General features: G+C 46.0%; 1 protein-coding gene across 1 annotated transcript in view; it reads right to left on the bottom strand.

Annotated features, from left to right (window-relative positions):
* Positions 1–3,477: 3,477 nt before the first annotated feature.
* The window catches only part of LOC119400443 (equilibrative nucleoside transporter 4), a 173,176-nt gene continuing 157,635 nt past the window's right edge, over positions 3,478–19,018 (bottom strand). Inside the window, exons 9-10 of the mRNA XM_037667483.2 lie at positions 8,115–8,355; positions 3,478–4,435 (exon numbers count right to left, since the gene is read on the bottom strand). Coding sequence (XP_037523411.1) covers positions 4,233–4,435; positions 8,115–8,355 — 444 coding nt within the window. The 3' untranslated portion in view covers positions 3,478–4,232. The remainder of the gene's footprint in view (positions 4,436–8,114; positions 8,356–19,018) is intronic.

Here is a 19,018-nt window from a genome sequence, read left to right as displayed (position 1 = left end):
TGATGACGCCTTCATGTGACGTCACGTTTGGTGACGTCATGATAACGTCCCGAAATTCGGCTATCTGTGGCCTCATGATGACGTCAAATGTTGACGTCATCGCGTGATGATATTTTGTTATCACTCGCGTTGACGCCGACGACGCGGGACGCCGAAGGCCAATTTTCGCTTTCGATGAAGCATCTAAGGCTTTCGCCTTTAAGAAAAAAAAAAGGAATCAGGGCAGCTAAGAAGCATAGTTTGGTCTCGCCTTGCAGTAAAGAAGAAACGTAAAGAAGGAAATCGCCTAATGAGCCATGGCCATTCAAGAGACTTGGCGCCAAATGCGAAGCCGCACCTGCAGTGAAAGATTGATGCCGTCGAGCCAGCAGATACGAATGCCGCAGACAAGGCGTTCCGCTGATGGAGTAACCCGGGGAATAATTATTCTGGCCACGAATGAGCAAAGATAACGAGAACCGGGGAAAGCGCTCTTCTGTGCAGGGCTCCCCTCCGAGGGAGGACAAAGAAAGCTTTGCTAGGAACCACTTAGCGATTGGCTTCCCCGCTGTGATGACAACAGCGCCTTTTCAGAGCCCAGATTTGTTCGTGCGTATTTTTATCGCTTCATTTATTGGTCAAAACCAATTTTCTTCGAGGCCAATTACGGGGCGCCTTTATTTTTCTTCCTCTCTTTTTTATTTCCTTCGTGCCTAGCAATTAAGTGCGTCTCTCAGTAAAAGTTCCGCTTAGCGGCCTTTGAATCGTCATTTCGGTGAACGATGCGTCATTTTTGAAACGCGCCGTTCACTCCGCCACTTACAACGCGTGAACTTCGCCCGCTACAATAAATAAAAAGAGGGATGTGTCAGGGCTATATCGCAAACGGTATATTTCAATCGCAATTTAATAATATTGTGGGCACTAGTTACGTGCTTCTTTCTCATCTGTGCATTATCATAATCATCATCATCCGTTTGTCTCTCTGTCCTCATCGTCACCGTGTGTCATTGTCATCATCGTCGGGTGTGTGCACGCTCTGCCCGTTCTTCTCCGAGGCCTTGGGCTGAATAAACGTCGTTTCAACCAAGACGTCATGATATTGTTTGCATCATGAATTAATCGTGTATTCAAAGCTTTTCGGTGTGAGCTCTTAATTGACGCGTGCGCTTCTTCTCGATGACAAAATAGATTGGCTTTTTCATTGTGACCTCCGTTGACGCTACGAAGTGCGTAGTACTGAAGACAGCAATTAAATCTGTCACGGTAGAAAATGTCACTCTAGACAATTTTAACATTTATTCCAGCGTCGCGATCGCTATATTAAATGCGAATTCCAACGGATTATTTTTACACGATTCATCTGTATGAACATTAAAATTATGTCAACTGCCCAGGGAACGCAACTGGCTTCTTTCTTCGCATTTCAAATATTGGTAGTAAGGCTTCCTTATGCTCACGAATCCTGCGAATTTCCTTTTTGTGTATTTTCTTAACGTTGTGCTTGAGAAGGGGCTCTCTATGTTGCCATAAAAAATCGGTAATCTTGTCTGCAAATTTCAGCAGTTCTTATAACCAGAAAGGCCGCATGAAAAGCCTCAGCGGTAAGAAGAGTTCTATCAGTCGCTTTTACAGAATCTGCATGAAACGCGACTTCATGCTAACGTTTAGGTCCATCGGTATATTATGTGAGAAGCCAAGAACAAAAAAGAAAGAAAACTCGATGCCTCCCGAGCATGCAAGATACTATGTCCCCGACACTCTAATACACGATGGCCGCTCTTCTTGGCTGTTCGGGACTGAGAGAATGGGCGTCAAGTAAGGCTGCTTTATTTATTTTTTTTCTTTATCAGCGTATAGCGAACTTTCAGTAGTGATCCTCTCGACCTCTACACCTCGTTTCGGCTAGCACCTATTTTAGCTCAGTGTCACGAATTTCGTATTTGTAATTGCGAATGAGCTTGCATTCTCGTTATGGACACAGGCACAGATGTTTCTTGGTCCAGCGTCTTCTGCAATTGGTTGCACCACTCCGTGATTTTTTTAAAGCTAGCCATTTGATCGTCCTAGTAATGTTATCCTATTGTATAATACACAGCCATCCGCAAATGATTGTAGAACAACAGTTGCACCATATGCAAGATCATTAATACATATTAGGAAGTGGAACAGCGTATTGGGTAGCAGCAACTTGTTGCTACCCAATACACTGTACACTGCTCAACAATACACTGGTACAACAACCAGCGCTCGTCCTGTTGTGTGCGTTCCTTCTTTGTACTCGCTTTTTTCACGCTGACTCAAGTTATTCGTGTAAGGTGGTGAGCATACCCTTCGGTTAAATTAGCGCATTGAGCCCATATTGTACGGAATAGATTTCGGGGGCTGCAGTAATAATATAAATAATGGAGGTAATCTTAAGAAGGCTTTGTGTGTATTTGCGGCCCTCACACTGAAAACGCTATCATGCCGTCGCTCACGTGGGGTTCCATGTGGAACATCGCTTGCATGGCGACAGTGCGTCCGCTAAACATGCAAGGTCACGTACCTTGGAGTACGGTCGCCTTTGTTGAAAATATATTCCAGTTCATAGGGCTTGCCTAGTACGTCAGGTCTGCATGCACAGACCTTGGATGGTGAGATTATCAGCAGAACATGCCTCTGCAGATCAGATGGCCGGTGTTGGAGGCTTCCTCGGTTTCGACGAGGCACCCTTTTTCCCATAGAGTTTCCTATAGATACACTAGAGAGAACTCTGGCGCTAGTGTCTGTGGGAGCTGCAATGCATGACGCTTCAGCTAGCATGGGAATGATGAGTAGTACACGGATTTGCCTAAGCTTCGTTATTTCGGCTCCGTTTGGCTCCGCGTCGCCTGCATCCACTTTGTCGCAATAGGAAGTTAAGCTAAAGTCAGCATTTCCACTTGACCACTTTAACCTCTTTAGGCTCAGCAATTCAAGTGTGGTCACGAAGTTCACAACGGTCCATTCTTTTATCCGAAACGAACGCCAAAACACAGTGATAGTAAAGCCACAAGTGCGTTCGAAGCCGTAAGATTAAGACGTAAGACGAAGATTAGGCAAATCCGTGTACTACCCATCATTCCCATGGTGGCTGAACGATCGAAGCGCCAGAGTTCCCTCTAGGTAATTGTAGGAAACTCTATGCTTTTTCCCACGTCTTCGTGTGTCCCATAATGCATCGTAGAGATAACGGCTTCGTGAAAGCTAGCCGGTGAGGCCGAACTGAGGACGATTAGGAAAACCCGCGTGTGCAGTCGACACACTCTGTGAAGTCCCCGAAGGATCGCCTCTAGTGTCACCTGTATGTGCGTCGCAGGTGCAAAAGTGACCAAGCACGAGGTAGGAAACAGATTCTGTGTTTCCACGCATAAATAATAACTTTAAATATTAAGCTTCCTTGCTCAAGGTTGTCCTAGCGATCGCGCCCCATTTTTAGGCTAGCTAGATAATTTATGGCCGGCGCAGAAGCTCCTTTGAATATTTATTGTCATGTAACACTGTTGTCGGTTACAGCCTAAGAATAAGTACAAGCTCCGCCCCCAGCACTGCAACGCGTCTGCCAATCATCTGCGCAAGAACGTCGTGGTTTCCGTTCAAACAGTAAGCACTTTTTCGCTGCTAATGTAAATACTACGCATATTAAGAATAAAAGGTTAGTCATCACTACGTAGAACATTAGGTTTGGCTGAGCAGCGAGGACGAAATCTTTGCTGAAATTTAACAGGAAGTCACAGTTTCGATCGAAAATCGGCGACACAAACATGGGTCTGTATGGAAAAATCGCCTGAATTACTAGAAAGGTTCTTGACGTCACGGAATCGAGCAAATGCAGAGAAAGGAACGAGTTAAACCCTCCCCCCCCGTTTTTCCCCCCTACCTTCTTGTGAGCTATATGATGCTTTCGTTAGCACGTTTCTCGCTCTATAGTTACTGTGTAGCTTGCAGTGTATTATTCCAGTCTACGTAAGACTGCGTCTAGCGTTTGTGTAAGTTATACTGACGCAATTCATAAGCATTTAGCGTATAAGCGTCACTAGCGCTTGCGTATGTTGGTTCATTAAACTTTCCTCTGTGGATGCAAACTTTATCTGGGTGGGACTACGACCGCTCTGCGGGGAGTTTACATTTATGCTTAGGTTGCAACCGACTATAAGAATTGTGCGAATGCAGCAGACAAAGGTTTCTTTTTTTTTTTTTAGCGCAGCATATTTGTAACATTTACGCAACTCTTATAGCGCCTGCAAATGGCGAGTGGCGTTGGCGCTAGCTAGCGTAAGCCACGATGTCTCGTTGAGCGAGTTCGGCGTGGAAGGAAAATGTTCACTGCAGTCGGGTCCCCCGAAGTCGTAGCCTTGAATCAAGTACACCAGCAGGTAGGCCAGTCCCGACCCCGTGGTCAGCCCCACGCTGTACGATAGCGTCATTATGTTCCCTGGAAAGAAAACAAAGAAAGTCAAAGTACGGCTGGTTCGGATTCATCTCTATGCAGTTTAGAGCCCGCGAAGGCACGCTAGGTGTTGCCTTACCGGGGTATACTACGTGATTCTTTTCATTCAGCGCATGCAATCATGCCTATTATAAAGTAAAAGCTTATGAATTCGACACTCGTTAATTCGCAAAATCGGATAACTCGGACGTGTTCTCTGGTCCCGGCCAGCATATACACCTTTCAGTGGCATCAAATTCTCGTTAATTCGGTCATATTTGGCCGCAATCCGGTTAAATGGGTCGATCCTTGGAGCGAGCCTAGCACGAAGCGCCGCAAATATGCGACGCGAAACAGCTAAAACGGCGTCCGCAGACAGCCGAAACTGCCGAGCTATTTCATGAAAGAAGCGGTCGCCATGCACAATCCCGTTGTTGGCACGTAATAAGGTATGGCTTCACAGAACGTTTCGGCTTAAGACACGGGCAGGGCTGGGCAAAGATACATTGAAATTGTATCGCGATACGATACAAGATACTCAGGCAAGAAGTATTGGAGATACAGATACAAGATACTGCCGCAAAAATTGTATCCGATACGATACTTGGCAATTGTATCTTAAGATACTTCGATACATTCTCAAATTTGTTATTATAGATCCATATAATGTAGCAGCAAACGCCTATGCACGAAAATGTCTTTACTGTGACCTATTTTGTTTCACTTGAATGAAATGTCTGTTAGTATCTCAAACGTTTTGCCCTTCTTGCTCAAAGCATTAGTTTTTGGAAGGAAACATTAGTTTCCTTCCAAAACAACTTATCGGGGTTTGTTTTAGCTTCCTAACAGGACAACACTTTGTACACTTCGCTGACAGCGGTACTTGCTTTGCACAGCTTGCCGACCATCTAGCAGGTTGCCATATAAAAACAATAACTTCAAAAGAAGCCTTCGCACGACGGGGCAAATACCGGTGAGGACTTTTTCCATATCTGTAAAAGACAGCTTGCACAATACTCTATATCCGGACAGGTGTACAGCAGCAACGACGCTGGTGGCGACATTTTTCTTTCTTTTTTTTTTGGGGGGGGGGGGGGGGTTGACGCATGGTGTATACTAGGGGTTTGAGACCTTTCGCTAGCGGCCCGGCCCGCACACATGACTGTCTTTGTCTCATTTGTTTTTATTTTCTAAATAAGTAGGTTCGTGAGCTGCACAGGCATGACTGGTCTCCTCAAGCATTCCTTTCGTCAGGAACATGTGATCACCATGTGCTAAAACATAACCGTGGTACAAAAACTCTATATTTGAGAATCAGCGTCCAGATATCAGTCATTCTGTACATCGGTATCGATGTTTCTCGAATCCTGACTCCAAATCCCCTTCAGAAGTGACCTATATATAAGATATGGGGAAGGCTTCCTTTCAAACGTCATTTTGTTCAAACTCTCTCCCACCATCTTCACTGTCCCGGCCCTTGCAACTAAATTTCGCCACTGCGGCCCGCTGGCTATAAGCTCAGATTGAAAACCCTTGTGTATACGTAGATGACATAAAACTGCAATGAATTTTCATATTCTACTTATCTGCCGGCGTAAAGGATTCTTTGTTGATATACTCACTAACGTGCAAACTTTTAGCAATTTTCCTTCAACGAGAGAACATATGCAACACAGAAACGTCTCAGACGTACAAAGCGTCTCAGGACACCGCCGCTATTCGCGCTATTGCCACTTGTAGCTCCCGTTACGTGGCGATTAGTAATGCGAAAAATATTTAAGAAAGCCTAGAACAGGAAAACAAATATAAGTTAAATAGAGAGGTGGTTGTGTATCAAACATTCACATTGAATGAGTACAGAAACACAATGCAGACGGGCCCCTTAATAGCTATGAGCATGAAGTATTGTCATCTTAAATGTTGAGACAATAAAAAATTCAGTGCCTATGGAAAATTGCCTAAAACGGCTCGTTGGGATGCTCAAGAGCAAAACAGAGCATTCTGAAAAACAAAGTTTCTCGAATCCCCTTCCTAACATCTTTAAGATGGCTCCTAATGATTTCCAATATTATATTGCAAACTCAATTTCGCTATTTTCCTAATCGGTAAGCAGAATGTTTTGTACTGTTTACTCAAGGTACGCCCACATAATTATATACTTGTTTTCAACATCGCCTTGGCAACGTGTAACTGTGGAAACAGTAGTGGAAATAAAGTAGACAGATAGAACAATAAAGCAGAGATCTTATTTTGGGAGCGCGTTACAAAAGACATACTGCAGTGACCAGACCGGAAAAACACTGCACAGACTTAGGTAATGTAAGGGATGCAAAATGACAGCTAAGAAAGCACTTGTGCTAATAATAAAATTATGATTTCGTAAATTCTTTGAATAAATGTAGCAAGAAGTGAAAAACACGGTACGCGAAGATATTTTCTGTTAGGTAAACACTTGCTCTTTTAGATCTAGCATCAGTACCAGTGGTGCTAACGTTGTTAGATTCTTATTTGCATATAAGTTAATTCATGGCATGCAAGTCAAACTTACATCCACGAGATCCTTGAAATCGTTGATATGAAAAACACACGCGACGCAGAGGAACCCCATTTTGCACACATCACATTTAGTTACGGAGTAAGACGCAAGACGCGAGAGAATCTTCAATAACGACACTGTAGCAACATCAGAATTTGCGCGATACACGCGGCGCAGGACAGTGGCTAAGAGCAAGTGTCGCGGCATTGGCGTAACTAAAAAGAAAAGAAATCGAGCAAACAAAAAGGTAGGTGGGCTGGGCGTAGACATCCGCGCGCTTGTCTTCCTCATCTTCTGCCCTCACTGGGATACTCTGGCGGAAAAATAAAATTGCGTCACTGCCCCAAGACTCATTCAGATGGCTTAGTGGTACCTGTACCAGCTTGAGAAGCGGAGCTTGGCCAGCGATTATTGTTTCGCACGGTTGTGTAGCGATAGAAGTATCTTGTGTCTTAAGATACACGATACATTATCGAATGTATCGGAAATACAGATACAGATACTCGTTTTTCGAGAAGTATCGCGATACAGATACAAGATACACATAGAGTATCTAAGATAGTATCTAAGATACATGTATCTTCGATACTGCCCAGCACTGGACACGGGTCTTGTGCCGTGTTCACATTGTGAACGAAATCGGAAATGGCGAAAATTGCGGCTTTTTCACTGCTTTCATGCAAAGTAATTACTATATTTACGCATTCATCATAAAAATGAAATTGCATTGATGAAACGGGCATTTGGTAATTGTTTTTCTTTTTGATACTTTTTATCTTTCTGATGCAATTTTCACGCGTCCAGCTACCGGCACGTGATTGAAAAGCAGTGGCTGATGGTGATACTAATTCTGAAATTGTGCCTATCCTTTGGTGGCCGCAGCCACGAACAATCAGACACATCGATAACTGCCGTTGCCTTTCGTAAAGCTTCTTCTAGCTCCCTGATTTCCGCACGACACATTTCGCTCATACCACGCCAATAGGAGGACAGCGTCTTACGCAGTACTTGAATCTCTAAGCTACCGGGATAAAGGTTCTATCGATTCCCATTCCGGCCTTGCTCAGGGGTCCTTGCTCCATCGTCACCGCGATTGCCCTGTCATGAGCTACACGAACAAACCCAAAGAAAGGAATTGCGTTGACGCACCGGTGAGCTCCTTCTGGTCGTCGGGCACCCTGCCAGGCGCCAGTATCATGGGCAGTGATCCGAGCAGGCCGTTGGTGACGCCCAGCGCCGCAGACAGGGCCATGGCCCAGAGATCAGAGCCGGTGGAGCTGTACCATCGCGGCAACGCGCACAGCGCCAGCAGCGGCACCAGCACGACGCGGCTGCAGGAGAGCCACACCAGCTGCGAGCGGGACCAATCGTAGCGCACGGACGCCAGCACCTGCGGTTGAAACAGCTCGGCTCAGTACAGTTAAAGGCGAACTGCAACGAAATCTCACTCTGCCTAAAAATGCTAGAAGTAAATAGTAGGCAAACGACGGAAGTAATCTTGGCAGCTAGCTAGCACCCTACAAATCGCACGTAAGATGACGAGTGCATCCATGTAGCTGTCGCTTTATCTCGGACTCCGTGTCACGTTCACGCGTGCACACCGCGGTCTGCGCATTCTAGATCATGCACCACTCACAGCAGTCTGTAATGGCGGACTGACAAGTGCGGCGAGTTGGGCGGGTTGGTACAGATGCATAACTAGGGACGTTCAGCGCAATAACACGGAGCCACAAGAAATAGACGCAGACAACACATGTCTGCGTCTCTTTCTTGTGGCTCCGTGTTATTGCGCTGAACGTCCCTAGTTATGTAATGGCGGAGTTGCTTTCTTTTTTAGGGGCGAAGCTCCTTAAGGCGGCACCCGTTCGTCCCTCGTAGTCGTAGTCGTAGCAATACCCGGAAACACTGCCGCTCCGGCGTCCCAAAGAATTACGTCATGATGACGTCACCGACACCATCTTGAATAATTTGCTAGTTCGGCGGCCTTTTGAAAGGGGCCGTAACTGAAGGTGAATTTGGCGCTAGTGTTCATGGAGATTCAAAATTAAAGCAGCCAATGGCAGCCTGCCGCCGTGCCGGCAAAGCTGTGCACCCCGCGCCGGCCGCGGAAGCCGCGCGCGCGCCGCGACGCTAGTTTTGAATTCCTCGAAAGTTCCGTTGTAGCACGAAGCGAGTGCTGAGAGCGGGCACCAGGCTGGCCGTGCAGGGAGGCTATGCTTGGCGGACACCTGCAAGTCTCCCGTTGTGGTTAGCGAGTCATTATTCGCTCTTGAAACTTATCGGAGTGGTCGTTATGTCAGCCGTGCTCCGTCGCCGCCATACAGGAGCCCGCCCTAGTCGCCGGCCTTGATATGAAGTTTCGTGATGTTCCGTTACATGAAGCGAGCTTTGGCCGGCGTGTGGAGTTTTCGTGGTGTTTGCGTGTTGTGCGCTCTTGCCGCCGTGGTGGTTAACGGCACGCACCATTCGTACATCATGGAACGGTGCACGGATACTTCAAGACCGGCCGAGTTCCGCAAGATTCTTCGAGGTTCCGAAAAACTAAAGGTGAGCATGCGGCTTGCGTTCGCAGCCACACATTTACGAATTGCAGTTGGACAACACAGTTATTGTTTTTTTTTAATTACGGCTGAATCGTGAAAAGCACGATGTTGCAGTTAATATCGCTGTTCCTAGAAGGAATAAAATTAAAGAACTTGAGACTCGTAGTTTAACTTTTGCGTCTATGACAGAACTGCGTGATGGAAGTGCGTTTTGCTTTTTTTGCCTGTTTATCACTCGCCATCGTTTAAATACGCGTTCCTGAGACTCAATAGGCAGTTTTAGAATAGCGTACGAAAAGCTTTGCGTTGGCTTCTCGCGCAACTGTCATGCGTCGTACGCTAACCGCTTGCGGGCTCCCGTAGTGACGGAAATAGCGAGCCGCAAACGCTAAAATAGCGTACGCTATTCTAAAACTGCCTAATGTATCGCAGCTTGCACTGAGCCGAGACGACGAAACTACGTTTGCCTCATGCGACTGCGTAATTTGTATCGTTGGAATTAAGTTTTCAATTGCTTTATTTCAGGACGGAAACGTTTTCGGAGTATTCGAGAAGGCAAGAACTGATGCGTTTGCCCAAGGAGGGGTTAACAGCTGTAGAATCAGCGCTCTGCGAAGTCTCGATCCGCAACTCAAGTGGACCAGCTTTCTACCCTTCCCCCAGTGCTTCTTCTCGGTGCGTGAATATGCTATGTACTTACGGCTGAAGAAGTAGTTTGTGTGTTTATATATTGTCTCTGTTATTGCCTATGGAAAAACCGCTCTAAGGATTCATGTGTAGGCATGAGACATGTCCTATATGCAGAATTTTACGGTTTGTGTTTATCACAATGAAGTGCTCAGTGTACCCAACATGACGTCCTCCCTTCAGCAGCTAGGCATTGTATCCGCGGTGAAAGAAAAGCTGCGTATAGGCTTATTTCACCTGGTCGTTGAGTAATACGCTTTTCTTCGAATGTCATGGGCTGCTGCATAAACTGACCATGTCCTGCATCCCGTTGCCACCAACTAACTTTCAAGTAGTGTTCAAGTACCATATATTGTGTCTTGCTCTTTTTAGCGCAATGTACTACTTACTGTGCTAAATCTTATCTTTTTCATTTTGTTTATCTGGTGAAGGTGTCCAGCATTTCATGTATATTTGTGCAAAATCTGAGCAAATATGTAAGTGGTTGTTTTGTGTTTTATCATTTCAACGGTTAATAAGTAAATCATTTGCAATATTATTTCATATTTACATATTTTGCGCTTCGTTATGTTTTCGTCATGCACTGACATTTCTTTAAACTGCATGATTACCTCTCATCAGAGGCTCCTCTGCACTTTGTTCGGTGTTGCACCAAATGAAAATCGTGTTTCTTATATGTGTGTACGTCAAAGGGCCTACACTTTCCAATGTGTTCGATTTTTTAATTTCTAAATTTTACAATAAACTTTTGTGTTTAGTCATGCACACACTGTGAATTCTTCCCTTCTGTTCTTCTCCTGAACTTGTATCGTGCCCCATTACATGCAAATCTTGAGTTTCGGAAACAGAACAATAAAAAGAGGTAACAGAAATGTTGTAGGTGGATTCGTCCTTTATGCTCTAGCACATGCCTGCTGCGGGCAAACGCGAATGCGCGGCCAAGCACAGCACGCGCGCGAGCGCACGCGAAAAAAAAAAAAAATCCCAACGCGGCGCATAGGAGAGGAGAAAAAGCAAGCGTACAAAATAAAAAACGGTGCGCGGCATGGGAGAGGAGGAAGAGCAAGCGCACAAAAAAAATAGAAAGAAAACGGCGCGCGGAGAGGGAGGAAGAGGGGGTGGAGGCGAGCGGCTGTTGTTACTGTTGCCCTGACGACGTAAGCGACGTAATCGCTACGTCATCGCCCTTTGAGCTTGGCGGCCTTCTGCAAGGGGCGTAACTCAATAGCGCTCTCGGCGCTGTCGGCGCTTGCGTCGGCGGAGCGTTTGAATTTCGCGTCCTATGGGAGGTATACGAAGAAACCGACCCTTGGTCGTAGTCCGTAACCAGTCTTACGCTTTGACCTCCAAGGTGGTGCCGGTGGGAGATTTTTCCTGTGCGTTGTTGAACAATAAAAAATTCGCAGCGGTAGCTAAAAGCCGACTTCTTCTGTCTCTCATTCCCATTAGCAGCCATTCTTTACCTCCAAGGTAGTGCCTGGTGAGATTTCTCCTGTGCGTGATTAAACAATAAAAATTTTGTTCAAAACGCCGTTGATTGATGAAATAAACCAACGAAAGACGCCAGATGTTTTGTAAAAGCAAAACGGAAGAACGCCAGATGTTTCTAAAGCAAAAGAAAAAGACGCCAGCTGCTTAACGAAAGACGCCAGATGTTTTCTAAAGCAATGGTTTTCTAAACAATGAAAATTCACAGCGTACATGTAAAATTAAAGTGAGCTGCAAGTCGTCATAACTCATCGAACTTTTAGTATAAACGCGCCCTATCTCACGTCGGTGATGATGTACTGGGCAGAATTCACGGAAGATTCACGGTTTACCGATGAACCTCCGCAGCTTCGCCCACTCATCATCATTCACTCCGTGGATATGCTGTGATTGTTTATAGTGTCGGTATCAAAATGGTCTTTCCTTGTTAGCTCTTTATTGCGCCTCTCCTCTGAACGTTGACGTTTTTGCGGAGGTGTCTCCTGTATCTGCGCTACCTTGAACTACTCTTTTTACACGTTCCAAAATTTTGTCGCATCTGTCTTTTAGGCGACTTTGCATGTTGAGTTGCTCAATCAATATTCCGGGTTGTCGTGGACGTGACTCGCAGGTCGCGTGTTCGATTCCCGTTTCTTATCACCGACTGTGTATTGGCCCGGCAATAGGGGCCCACGATTTCTCCACTTGAGCGTCTATCGTGTTGACGCAGAGGTCCTTACGACTTGAATTTCTTTCTCTAACTCTCAGTAAAGATAACATATAATACAAACTGGCTTGGGAGACACATAGCATAAGGCCGAAAATTGCGCCATTTTTACAGCTGCTGCAGACGAGAAATAAATGCAAATGCGGCCACAGCGATACATTTTTCTTCTTCAGGTGGGAGCGCAAGCGACCAACACTGCCCTTCTCGTACCACGAGAAGACACCTTACAGATTGATTTACTTGACGCGTAAAGTGTACAGAATTTGTTTTTTTTTTCCTTTTGTTGGCTCTGTATTTCTCATCGCACCTGCATTTGAACACACTTGTATCAGCGTAACATCATATCTTCATGTGTACTGTAGTTTGACGTTATTTATGGTCGCCTTTGTTTGCTATTTTTATGTACCCCACTCCCCTCTGTAGAGCTTTGTGCATTGAGGGTAAAATACATATAAAATGAAATCACCTCATTGTGTTCGCGTCAGAAGGGACCGCTGCTTTTTGTGCAACTTCCACGGGGAGCGACGTGGTTCTGCAGGTGCGCGTTTTCTCGTACCGTCTCCCTTCGTCGTTGCACACTTGGGTTTATTGCTACGTGTTTTATGTGGACATATTTTGTGGGCCGCTTGCTGCGCTGAAGCATTGCAGACGAGCGATGAGACATGAGCGATCGATGCAGAGAGGGTTCGCAGAAACGTGGGCGTTTCCCTGCAGGGATTAGCGGCAGATGAGGAGATCGGCGGGCCGAGCTAGACTCGTTGTCGAAATTCGGATTACGCGAGGCAAAAATGGAAGTAGGAAAGAAGCTTAGCGGACGATGAGAAGGGAGCGCGTCGGGTGATTGGGGCCTTCAGTCGTCGGCTCCGAAGGCGAGGGGGCTCACCGACAACCGTGCCGAGGAAAGCTCGCGCGGAGAGATATCACCCAGAACAATACATGCTCGGCGAGATTAGTGAAAGGCAGCCCGTCTCTTTTCCAATTTTGGTGCAAGGTGGACTGGGAGAGAGAACGCGTGTAAAAGAATGCCACTTTCCGGAACTACACCTACGTCTGGCAGGAATTGTCCAAGAGCTTACATGGACCCTATAACATCGCATCTCCGTTGTCTTGGCTCTTCCTTTTTTCACTGCATATTTCGCAATCCGCACCTAAGCTCTAATTTCCCCTTATTATACAGGCGTATACATTATAAAATTCTTCTTGATGTTACATTATCGTTCGTGATCCAATCTTAGAGGTTATTAGTTTGCAGCGCATTGAAGGTGGTAGAGTAACGGGGGATTAAGAGAGATTCGTAATTAGTTCCCTGTGCACCTGCCTGCCTTGCTCACGCTGCTATTAATTCTTGTTTGTTCTATAAGCACGATCCAGCTCGCAGCGAAGCCCTTCTATAATCTATAGTAATACACGACACTTCCCTCGTTAATCGTGTAAGAACACTTATGCGACATTAATGTCCCATATAAGTATTTTTAATGGCGCTAGGCCTTAGCGTTTGGTAAGCTTTTGGTTTCTATTGCACCTTCACGTCACCACACGGTATGAGCTTCTTGTCGCTTGCTCGCACAGGATATCGTCACGTTTCCCTGGCCACTCCGTTGGCGACGCTCAATAGGACATTTTGCATGTTTTAGTACCTGACGTCATCACAACTAGCCGTACTGGAGTACGAAGTCACCAGAATTGATACAGTAGCCTGACGTCACGCCATTGTCGATGGCAGTAGGAGCGTCATGAGAAAATTGACTTTGATGTCAAAATAAAACATCTTATTTACTGAGCTTCACACTCGCTCAGAGCCGCCTCTGTATACAGGAGATTTTCATGGCGGAGCGGACGGCTTCTAAAATCGGTGTCCCTTTAGGCGACCTTCATCGCTACTACGCGCTAACAGTCTATGGCTATCGCATTGAGGTAAGAGAAATCGCAGGTACGAAAGTTGTCGACGTGAATCATGGAGCGACAAAAATATTACATAGTTTAGATAGATTCGTAGTTCATAGAGCCTGATGAGCACGAACAAAAAAAAAAGAGACCTTATCGGTTCTTATACTTGATCAGGACGTCTTGAGGGGCTAGTTGGTTCATACTATGCAGGAAAATTTGCGCTAAACTAGAAAAGGACAACACAAAGAAGGAACACTTAGACAGATCGAGCGCACACTACCAACTGTTTTTATTGAACGTAGAGCATCAGTTAAAATAGGGAACCCCGAACTGCGCAGACACCCCGTGGCTGCGCATAGATGCACAGACACATCGAGGAACATCACGTGTTAACGCACATTATTCATCAAAAAAGACACTTCTGCGCCGTAGAGCGCTACCGAGGCCTCACTTACACAGCTATCTTTTTTCCCCTTAATGAAGAATGCTTCCAAAACCTCCCGCGCACACGTGTTTTTGCTACGTCCAAGTATTTTAGTCTGTTGAAATCGTGCTTCGCATCCACAGGCAGCGCAGTGAGCTGGCAAATTCGCCATTTCTTTATTTTTGATTGACAGCTGGTGTTCACGTAAATGACCGCGCGCGGAAACACCAGCTGTCAATCAAAAATAAAGAAATGGCGAATTTGCCAGCTCACTGCGCTGCCTGTGGATGCGAAGCACGATTTCAACAGACTAAAATACTTGGACGTAGCAAAAACACGTGTGCGCGGGAGGTTTTGGAAGCATTCTTCATTAAGGGGAAAAAAGATAGCTGTGTAAGTGAGGCCTCGGTAGCGCTCTACGGCGCAGAAGTGTCTTTTTTGATGAATAATGTGCGTTAACACGTGATGTTCCTCGATGTGTCTGTGCATCTATGCGCAGCCACGGGGTGTCTGCGCAGTTCGGGGTTCCCTATTTTAACTGATGCTCTACGTTCAATAAAAACAGTTGGTAGTGTGCGCTCGATCTGTCTAAGTGTTCCTTCTTTGTGTTGTCCTTTTCTAGTTTAGCGCAAATTTTCCTGCACGGTTCTTATACCCCCGCCAGTCTTAAAATGGAGCATAAATCTGTACAACGCGTGGTGCAGATGATTGGAAGTCTCTTGAACGAACCGGGGAAAACGAGGCGGTTACAACCTCCCTTCCAAGCAGCGTGAGATCGTACCCGCGTACAGGTAACCTAACCGACATACTATGAAGATTACAGAAAAAAAAGCACGCATGCTGCTTGGACACTTACCGTGACTAACCAGTTCAGTTGTGCGAACATTTACATCTCTGTTCGTGAGCTCCGGGCACGCCAACATTCTTATTCTTATAGTTGTCTTTATGAGCATTTGAAGTCAGATTATATGCCAAATAGAAGCAGCTATAGCGCCAGCCTCTTTTTTAAATACAGCTAAAATGTAAAAATCTGGCAACGAAGCGCTTTTCATGTGATGTCATAGCGGTTCAGGAACGCATGCCCCGTCTTCGGCTAGTGAGAAGCATCTAGTTTGTGCACGTTAAAGGGACAGGGCGTGCAACACAAACGTCGACTAACAAAGGCGGAAAAGAAAGAAGGCACGAAAACCTAACTGCGCATGCCCATGCAACAGGCGAGCCTATCAATCCGGCACGCGCGGGGGTCTACGTGAGAGATAACTATTCAGGCACTTGATTTCTTCTTTATGCAGGTTAATCGATGGTTGGCTCACGCACGTGCTACCGCTGTTATCGATATGCCAGGCCTCAACCATTAAACACGTTTCTTCATTCCTGTGCCGTTACGACATCGCGCATTCATCGAATTTGGGCGTGCATTTACACTCTCGACAATGTAAGATAGATTAGACGGTGAGCCTCTCTCCGGTTAGCGATCGCTTATGTATTTAGTTTGTGCCTTCTTTACGCTAGAGGAATTCATAAAACCCGGAAGATATCTCATTCACTTTCTTGAAATGTCCAGGTCAATATTGAGGGCTTCCCCAGGAACGTCATATGTCTTGTGAATAACAACGTGTTGTCAGAATTCGGAAACCTAACAGAGAGACCGTTTTGTGTGTGTGTGTGTGTGTGTGTGTGTGTGTGTGTGTGTGTGTGTGTGTGTGTGTGTGTGTGTGTGTGTGTGTGTGTGTGTGTGTGTGTGTGTGTGTGTGTGTGTGTGTGTGTGTGTGTGTGTGTGTGTGTGTGTGTGTGTGTGTGTGTGTGTGTGTGTGTGTGTGTGCGTGTGCGTGTGAGTGTGTGTGTGTGTATGTGTGTGTGTGTGTGTTGCAAAGTGAAAAGTATAAAAGAATCTGCGGCCACTGAACACTATGACATTAGAATCTGAGCCTGAAAGAACACTCATGCGCTCAGAAATTACAGTTGGTGCCTCTGTGGCTGAACTAACCGACTGCTAGAAAATGTTCAGCGTAACAGAACTAACCATTGGAGTATCTGGCTCATAAGTGCATCTTTATTTTTAGTTGCTTAGAAGTTAGAATCACACACCAACAATAGCAACTTCACAGTCAATCCTTTCAGTACTGGGGCTCGCTATTCAAAGGTAACTAATACTGAGGGCCCGGCTCGAGGCGAAATATAAAGGGTCTTCGGAACGAGGACGTCCGTCGAAAAAGGTTTTCCGTGCGGATCAAAGCCCGTGTGCTTGTGTGCCTGTGTTATCAGTATGTGGCGCGCGTAAAGCGTGTCGCCGTGGCTAGAGTGGAAGCCGCTTGCTGGAATGGCAAGTTCCGTTGAAGCGTCCCCTCAAAGGTCCCTTCGGAAGTTGCGTAATAGTTTATCGCGAAACAGAGCCCACTGCAAGCAGTCTACACAGAGGCCGAAGAAAGAAATTGTGGCTTCCATAAAGCACAAAGAGACTAAAAAGACTGCTGTGTTAAGCAGATCAGCGTTTCTGCACCTGTATAGTCAATTCACAGGGTACGCAAGATATGCTTAGAGCCTCGTGTGGAAACAAGTACTGTGACCACGAATAAGAAGTATCTACTGGAGAAAGAAAAAAGAAAGGGTTGTGAGTAGATGGCTAGGCGATGCACATAATAACGAACAACCATGGCGTGCATTATCTTTTCCTTCGAACCAAAGAACGCCCACTTGCGAAGGTGATGCAAGCGAAAGCTTCATCGTGTGGCAACCTGGAAAAGCTAACAATAATATGAGAACATCATCCGAAAATCGAAGGCAGTAGAAAAGCTATAGCATAACACAGGAAAAACAAGTGAGGGCCACCAGGCGGGAGAGTGAGATGGTTTCGTGAAAGGGCCACGCCCACTAGAGGGCCAGCGTATAGAGCGAAGCGTGAGCCCCACCGTCCCAGATTATTCTCAATTTCGACTCCGACGGTTTCGCAATTTTATTACAGGAGAGGCGGGATAACAGGCCTCCCTGTAGCTATTGCGAAAAGAGCCTCATATTGCGACATCCAATAGCTTTCCAGACTTCATTGAGTGTCTCTGGGATTCTCCATGGCTACATATTGCCTGTTGTCTGTCTGCCCCCGTTGTCTCTCTGCCCACGTTGTATGCTTTATTTTCTCGGAGCCATTTTCATTGAGATATCCCTCCAGCCTTACTCCTTAGTCTTTTGTCTCGTCTGTATAAGTCTGTTCGAACTTCCTTTTCTCGCTTTTTTTCTATTTTATTTACTCCGCCCTATATAGCCTACTCCTACGCCCTCCTTTTGTGCCTCCAGCGCATGCTCTATTCTGACCTGCAGTCTAGTTATTCCTTCAATTTTCACTTCAACACGCAACAACTACGTCCGTTCGCGATCGTAATCCATCCTTCAAAAGCTTTCCGGACAGAGGTTCTCTTCAACGTCTCTTTCGCGTGTTTCCTCGAAAACTATACTCGAGTTGAGCTTTTCGGACGGAGTGACTAACGCCGCCAGCAATGTCACCTGGCTTCGCAGCCACGCAGCGTTGCTTTGGACGAGAGCTACGGCTTTTGTTTCCTTCACGCATTAACACTTTTGTTTCACTGACCTGTGCAAAGTTCTCTGCGGGCGTCGAAAAAAATTCTTCATGGGCTTACTTTAGACTTCGTGAAATTTCGTTCTCTTTCGTCCCATTTGAATATAACCATCGGCAATTCTCTTTTTTTCGGATTATTTCTTTCTGTTCACGTCAAGTGTCGCCCAGGGTTCGCAGTCCTCTCCTAGGTGTTTCCTTTGCTTCCATAGTGGCCGAAGCAAGCGGTATTTCTTTCCGAATAAAATGAAAAAGCTACGGCACATAGAAGATGGGTAGTAGCTGCGCGGGTAAGGCTTGCAACGGTCTCCTGTAATAAACACTCACGTCGCGATTGTCTGAGGCCTCAATGGCATTGGAATAGGCAGCTTTATTGTCGGCTACCTTCCGATATGTGTCCATCTATTAAACAAGATAAAAAAAAAGCACAGTAAAGTCCTCATTACTACTCTTACTCAACAAATAATCCTAAATGTGATCGTCTTCGTGCAGTTAGTACTGTCTATCAGGGGCGTAGCCAAGGGGGGGGGGGGGGTGGTTCAACCCCCCCCCCCCGAAATGTTTCAGTTTTGCTTACGTATATATACAGGCACACATACAAACGCACACACAAACATACATAAAGTATGGTTGAACCCCCCCCCCCCCCCCCGAAAAAAATTTCTGGCTACGCCCCTGCTGTCTATAGAACTGTCGGTGTACTCAGCGCAATAAGCATTCGTCATTATATTAGAGCGCAGCTCTCAGGCG

This window comes from Rhipicephalus sanguineus, chromosome 7 (assembly GCF_013339695.2).
Source record: "Rhipicephalus sanguineus isolate Rsan-2018 chromosome 7, BIME_Rsan_1.4, whole genome shotgun sequence".
NCBI lineage: Eukaryota > Metazoa > Arthropoda > Arachnida > Ixodida > Ixodidae > Rhipicephalus > Rhipicephalus sanguineus.
Note: the sequence above shows the minus strand (reverse complement) of the source record. Positions and strands in the feature narration are given on the sequence as shown.